The sequence below is a fragment of the Phragmites australis genome, chromosome 3 (genome assembly GCF_958298935.1).
Source record: "Phragmites australis chromosome 3, lpPhrAust1.1, whole genome shotgun sequence".
In the NCBI taxonomy this organism is placed as follows: domain Eukaryota; kingdom Viridiplantae; phylum Streptophyta; class Magnoliopsida; order Poales; family Poaceae; genus Phragmites; species Phragmites australis.
This window is the reverse complement of record NC_084923.1, coordinates 22,464,248-22,471,264: the sequence shown is the minus strand read 5'-3', so window position 1 is coordinate 22,471,264 and position 7,017 is coordinate 22,464,248. Positions and strand designations below refer to the sequence as shown.

General features: G+C 47.6%; 1 protein-coding gene across 1 annotated transcript; it reads left to right on the top strand.

The window, feature by feature from the left end:
- Window positions 1-2,601: 2,601 nt before the first annotated feature.
- On the top strand, window positions 2,602-4,612 carry LOC133911094 (F-box only protein 13-like). The gene is made up of 2 exons (XM_062353308.1): window positions 2,602-2,847; window positions 3,044-4,612. Exons 1-2 carry the CDS (start codon window positions 2,689-2,691, stop codon window positions 4,271-4,273), a joined length of 1,389 nt encoding a protein of 462 aa, XP_062209292.1. The 5' UTR covers window positions 2,602-2,688; the 3' UTR covers window positions 4,274-4,612.
- The last annotated feature ends 2,405 nt before the right edge of the window (window positions 4,613-7,017 follow it).

Here is a 7,017-nt window from a genome sequence, read left to right as displayed (position 1 = left end):
GAAGGAGAATATTCTAGAGAAGAGGGTATGTATTCTAGCGAAGGGGGAAGCTCCATGATAGAATTCAGGTTTGGTGCAGCCAAGCTCTGTCACCCGGGGGCTTTTTATAGGCTAATGGGTTAGGAGATGGGTATTGCTTCGCCTCCCAAGCATTAATTCTGGGCGTGGCCAGATAATGGATCTTGGACACCCAAGTGACACCCGATCTTCAAGGCTGCATCCTTTCGACTAGTTTGCACAAACAACGAGGTAATCAACTAGAGCATCCATCTATCTGCTATGTTTTCTAGAGCACGTGGAGCAGTTGAAAATACAGAACGATCATTTTGCTGTACTCGTGGCAGAGAATATCTTCACCACCACGCAAAATCTCCGCTGTGACGGTCCAACTTTTGAACTTGAAAAGTGACAAGTCTTCCCCTCCTTTCCTCTCGTGGGTAAGGGATGGTATGTTCTGAACTGATTAGAAAACCTACTCAGATGGAACACCTTCTCGAGGACTTGCTTGTGAACTTAGAGGCATTCAAAACCCTAAATAGATGATTTGAGAAGCTAGAAAACTTGGTTTGACGCATTATCCTAATTGGGAATCTGAGTCTTACTCGATGGCACGGTCGAACAAAACGTTTATCTTTGATAGCCAAGTACTTGACCTGTCAAAGCCTCATTTCACATACTGGTGGGGGGCTTGACGATGACTATTGAATAATTACCATATCCATGCATCTCAGGGTTTCTCGCAATTCTCAAGGTATATCTATATCTCTAGGAAGGAGATCTCTTGATGAAAGAAAACTATCCGTAGACGCCCAGGGTATCCTGTAATTAGGGAAGTATATCTTCAATAATAGGAAGGAGGACTCTAGAGGACGCACGACACCCCTATATATATTGAGCCTGGGGGCCCTACGGAGGACAAGTCACACAATTTAAAAGACAACACAAGCTGAGTATTAAAGTCATCCACTAGGATAAATACATCTAGGTTAGCCACGCACCCCCTTCTAACAGGCTCTGATCAATACAAGATAAATATGATGTAGGATTATTATCATAAGGGAGACCCGAACCTATCTAAAAACCCCTTTGAATGTTCCTTTGATTCGTCCGCTCAAGGTATCCCCATTTATTCTTCAAATTTATAAAATCGATAGTTCACAAATCGTCGACAATACCCTTTGGCTGATGTGGCCTAGCACGACGCCATGTTCTTTGGTGCCATATGTAAATCACACGACGCTATAACCTATGGTGTCGTGATGTGGGTCTTTTTAAGTGGGCCCACTTCTTTCCCCTACCGTCTCTCTCTCACATCCCCACTTGATTGAATAGTAGACTCAAGTGGCAGCGCCTCCCCTCTCTTCTCCCACTCCTCTCCTCTTTCAAATACATCAAAACTGGAGGGATTGAAGCATTTTTTTTATAGACGAGGATTAGCAAGGTATTCCCCCTCCATTCCCTTAATTTGTCACTTAGAATATATTTTTTTGGTGAGATTGGTAGGAAGACCTACAATCTAGGGTTTGTTGGATTGGTAACTATTTTAAAATTTTCTCTTTGCAATGGATGAACTAGAACAGAAACTAGTACTTTGATTTATGCAAAGTATGTATTAGAATGTTAGGTCCCTAGCAATGTAGGATTCATACCTCATTTTATTTTAATTAGCTCTTTGAATTGGCACGTTTGAAGTGATATATAGCATGTTGAAGTGAAATATGTAGTTATTCATTTAGTTGGATATATGCATATCAAATATTCACTCAATGCAAAATGAAGTGATATTTGTAGTTTTTCAATAGTTTTATGTATGCCTACCAATTAATTATTCAATGATTTGAGTTTCATTTGCAGCGTTGAGATGTCATTGCATTCGAGTGTCCCTCGGAGGAGGGAGAACAAAAATTACCCCACTGTGAAAGAGTGTGATGCCCCCATGCCTCCCGCTCTTCTCATTCCCAAGAGTGAATGCAGAGTGCCTACCGAGGTGAAACAGTCGAAGCATCCTTTCATGACTGCCCAGGCTTACTACACTTGTGCGGATTATCGTGTAAGTGAATAGTATTCAATTAATAGTAATCACAGTATAGTAATCTCGGGCTAGGGGCAGCAACGTGGGCTGGGGCAACAGCCGATGGCTATTAGGTGGCGGAGGGCGCGATGGAGAAAATGAGAGGGAAAGCAACAAACTCACTACTTAGAACCAGACAATGACGCCAAAGATGGTGACACCGTGATATTTAACTAAGACGATATGATCTTTAGCATCATACTATACCATATCAACTAGGGTTATCGAAAGCACATCCTATGTAGCATACAATAGCGCCAAGCCTCATGGCGTCGAGCAATGGAATAAATGATGCTAGAGGGTGTGGTGCTGTGAAAAGTGTCAATTTTCATCGAAGATTCTTGGAGGGTCTATTTTTAAATTATATTTTCGAAAAGGGCTAAAAACTAAAATTTCACCCTGGGTTGTCATGCATGTGCAGCGTATTTGTACGTACGGCGTTGTCAGCTTGGCATCGGCATTATCGTCGACGACTCGACGTGACGATATATATGACGGTGTATGTAGCTTTACCCACCTCGTCACACACACCACCCGTCCTCCAGACCTCCACTCTCCACCACCGCCGAGCCTGAGAGCGGAGTGGAGTGGCACTTGGAGGTGCTCCCTCTCTTCGCATGTCAACGCAGACAAAAAGAGCAGCGCCTCCCCACCAAGTTCCCTCCTGCCCATCGCCTTCGCCGGCGCTCGGATATAAAACCGAGCTGCCGCGCACTCCTCTCCGTCGGCTGGAAGACGAAGAAGCGCGGCAAGAACAGCGCGCGGCCGGCCTCGAGGTATAGCACCTGGCAGGCCACTTAGAGTCTCTCTGCTTGCTGTTGCTGTCTGTGTCTCCGTTCAAGAACTGACCAGATTCCTTTCTCTGTTTCTCGGAGCTAAATAGATTTGATCGCAGAATTTTACTTCGAGGTTTGTTGAATCCTTGCTATAGACCGAATTGCCAACCTCATTTCTTCCGTCATTCTTTTGCAGAGATCTTGTAGCTTGTGTCGCCAAATGGAGCTCACCAGGAAGATGCCGATGGCGCCACCGGCCAACGGCAGGAAGCGCAAGTGTCCGCCCTCCGGCCTGGGGGACCTCCACGACGACATGCTGGAGCGCATCCTCGCGCGCCTCCCGCCGGCCAGCTTCTTCCGCCTTCGCGCCGTCTCCCGCCGGTGGCGCGCTGCAGCCGCGTCCCCCACCTTCCTCGACGCCTGTTCTCGGGTCCCCTCCCGGGACCCGTGGTTCCTCATGCTCTCCGAGTCCGACCGGCCCAGCACGGCCGTCGCCTTCGACGCCGCCGACTGCAGCTGGAACCACTGCCGCGCCGCGCCGAGGTCCATGCCCGTGGCCGCGTCCGGCGGCCTCGTCCTCTACCGCGCACCGGCCACGGGCGGCCTCACAGTCGCCAACCCGCTCACCGGCGCGTCCCGCGAGCTCCCCCCGCCGCCGCAGGGCGGGGAAGAGCTGCATGCCATTGCCATGTACGGCGCTCCCTACCGCGTGGCCCTCTTCACGGGTGAACTCCCGGACCTGTCTATGGCGGTGTTCGACTCGTCCAAGAACTCGTGGGAGGGCCCCGTGCTGCTTGCCCGGAAGTCCGAGGACTCGTCCCCGGACGCGTCAGCGCAGGGCGGCGGAGGCGGCGACGACACGGTCTACTTCCTGAGCAAGTCCGGCGACGTGGTGGCCACCAACATGCAGCGCAGCGCGTCGAAGCAGTACTCCTCAGTGGTCGTCCCGTCGTCGGAGCGCGGCGAGGTCGTGGCCTACTTCCTCAGCCACTCGGGCAACGTCGTCGCCTGCGACACGGGTTGCCGCACGTTCGCGGAGCTACCCCGGATCCTACCCGTGTACTTCGAGTACTCCATCGACGTCGTGGCATGCGACGGCGCTGCGTACGCCGTCGTGCTCTCGGAGTACCTCGACACGGCGAGCCTGCGGGTGTGGGAGTTCGCCGACGGCGCGTGGCGGCAGGTGGCCGCCATGCCGCCCGCCATGTCGCACGGGTTCTGCGGCACGAAGGCCGACATCAACTGCGTCGGGCACGGCGACCGCGTCATGGTCTGCGTGAGCTCCGGTGAGGCCAACGGGTGCTTCATGTGCGACGTGAGCAGCAACCAATGGGAGGAGCTGCCCAAGTACATCAATGGCGACGGCGAGGCCAACGAGTTCTTGGCCGCCTTCTCCTTCGAGCCGAGAGTGGAGATCACCGTCTGAGTCTGTCAATGTGTCACTGTCGTCTTGAGGAGCGTAGTTTTGGTTTTGCTCCTTGATTGTGTGGTTGATTTGTTTTTCTTAGATCAAATTTCAGATTTGTTTTCTAAAGTATAGTAGTATCTATGAATTGAAGTCTTCTTTAAAGTTCTTGTACTGCCAATTCGTGTTCTTTGAAAGTTCTTGGATTTTGTGTCCAGTACGAAGTACAATGGCAATATCATGCGAGCTGAAATTGTATGCCATTGTGAAAGCAAATACAGTGCTGCGAACCTTCTGATCAGAGCAAAAGTAAAAGAAGGTTTTATCTAATCAAAAGTTAGAAGAAAAATTGCATCAGGAGTCAGGAAGGGAATGAGCAGAGCATGACGAAGAAAAGGAAGAGGGTTAAAATGTTATTTTGCAAATTGTTATTTGTTTGTTCTTGATTATGACATCTACCTTGCACTACATCTTTGGCTTCCAGGATTTGAAGATTGATTGGTGGAGCAGAGCATCTGATTCTAGGCAAAGCACTTCACTATGTGGTTTTAGCCACTTCGGATGACAAAACATAGAATAGGAAAGAAAGACACATACTTCACTATGTGACTCCATCTAAGTACTTCACACTATGTGCTGTTTGTAGGAAGGCAAGAACAAAAAAAAAGGATTATAAAACATACGAAAATTGCATGAGTTAGATGGAACGCAAGGGAGCACATGAATTTGAAGAGAGAATGCCAGTGAAACTTTTCCGTGCGGTTGGACCTTAGGATTCCTCTAGTTACAAATGGCTTCATAGGATAATTTTCCCATACGATCTATTCTTTCGAAACTTGTTCAAGTTTTTCTTTGTTCCAAGCAGAGCTTTCATTGTTGCTATTTACCTCCAATCAGTTAGTTTTGCTACATGTGAGTTGCTAATTAATTCTTAAGCATGACCCAATTATGTGGAACATTGTATTTATGCAAGGATTGAATGTGTTTTGTGCGAATAGATGTTGATTCCGTAGATAAAAAAGAGAATTACGCTTATTTTCTTTTAAAAAAATCACCAAACAGATAGAACAGTCTCCTTTTTTCTTTTCTTTTTCTGTTTAAGGACTTATCAAGATGTGATTTCCATATGACAAGTTGCCTCTCTGGTTCCCAAGATGTCGTGCGTGCCAAAATCCTACCCAAGAAGAGCAAGATCAGAAAAACAAAAAAAGGAATAAAGAGACAAACCAAACACTATTGTGGTAAGTATAAACTTTCCTCTCCTCTTTCTCACATTGCATGCCAACAGGCCACAACTCGCCCATGCGACACCAAAAGTCGGTACCTTTGCTTTGCTTGGCTTTGGAAGGAGGAGGCAATGTGGCTTCCACTATCGAAGAAAAGAGTTTGATCATAAGAGAGAGTTTTTGCAGACAGAGGGAGAGGAGCGCGAGAAGGGCTAAAGTCAGTTATCGCAAGCAGCCGGCAGAATCAACCGGTATAGCCAGGGACCGGAGGGATATCTATCATCCGATGCGCCACTGCAGAACCGTGGTGTTCGTGCGCGCACTAGGAAAGCCGATCTGGTAATGGTGTGCCGCTGCTGCGTTTCGGGTGCCGATCGAGAGACAGAAACGCGCCGTGCATGGTTGCTGGTGCACGGGCATTTCAGATGTGCGTCGGTGTGCTCTGCTCTGCTTTCGTTTTGCTTTGCTCTGCTTTGCTTTGATCTGCAAAGGAGATGTATGATGCTGCTGTAGGCTACATCTAACGGTTTCTCTTCGGAGGCGAAAATCCCGTTGTGAAAGGATTTTCATTCTCTTCAGTGCTCCAATGTTTTCCCTTCACGATTCCCTTCACGACGAGATTTTCAGGGTCATTCTCCTCAGGACGGGATTCTCTCTCCTTTCTTTTCGCGATTCCCCTCGAAAGGAAGCTGTTTGAGATGAGAGAAAATAAAGGGAATGTGAACGGGGAAGGAAATCGGGAAGGGAACGAAATGAAGAGAATATGGTTGGAGATGGTCTAGCGAGTGCAAACAAGGTTCTCAAAATTTAGGAACCGCAGCCTCGCACACAGAGATTGTCCTTCTTTCGCACGCTCCTATTGCCCATAGCATTGTTGCGTGCCGGACTGGATGCAGCACAGTCTCATAGGCACCTGCAACACGTATAATGATGTCTAAATAGATCGTGTCTACTGGGCCGATCAGAGGCATAGCCTAGACCTAGCATGGCACGAGCTCACAGGGCATGGCATGGCCTGGCTATTTTGGGCCGGCACGGGCAACGACCTCCACTAGCACCCACAATAAGTAAGAAGACAACAACGTGAGGAAAAAAATATTTAGTGGAGGTACTTCATCAAGAAGTTCAGACTCTTTGTCACGATCATCTACGACTACAAGTGCTGAAATTCCAACATCCGGAGGAGAGGTAACTAACTTCATCGATAGCGACATTATCAGCCATGAACAAGAAAATTTCAACATACTACAATAGTGATATGAGTACAATATAAATTATCTAGTGCTTTCACTGTTAGCATGAGATTTGTTAACAGTTCTCGTATCTATAGTTTCTTCTGAGGCTGTCTTCAGTTTTATTGGAAAGATAATCGAAGAGAGAAGAACAACTCTCACAAGTGAGATGGTGAAAATACTCACTATAGTAAAAGACTGGGAACAAGCTAAAGCGTGAATGCAACACACTGCAGAAAACACTGAGCTTCAAGCTTCATTCGAAAATTTATATCTTGATGTTGATGATAACGTATAATTTTCAATT

Bases quoted from the DNA above. Each gene is read 5' to 3' on its own strand.
- LOC133911094 (XM_062353308.1), top strand. From the start codon at position 2,689: ATGTCAACGCAGACAAAAAGAGCAGCGCCTCCCCACCAAGTTCCCTCC. The intron at 2,848-3,043 runs GTATAGCACCTG...ATTCTTTTGCAG, and splicing joins AGCGCGCGGCCGGCCTCGAG to AGATCTTGTAGCTTGTGTCG.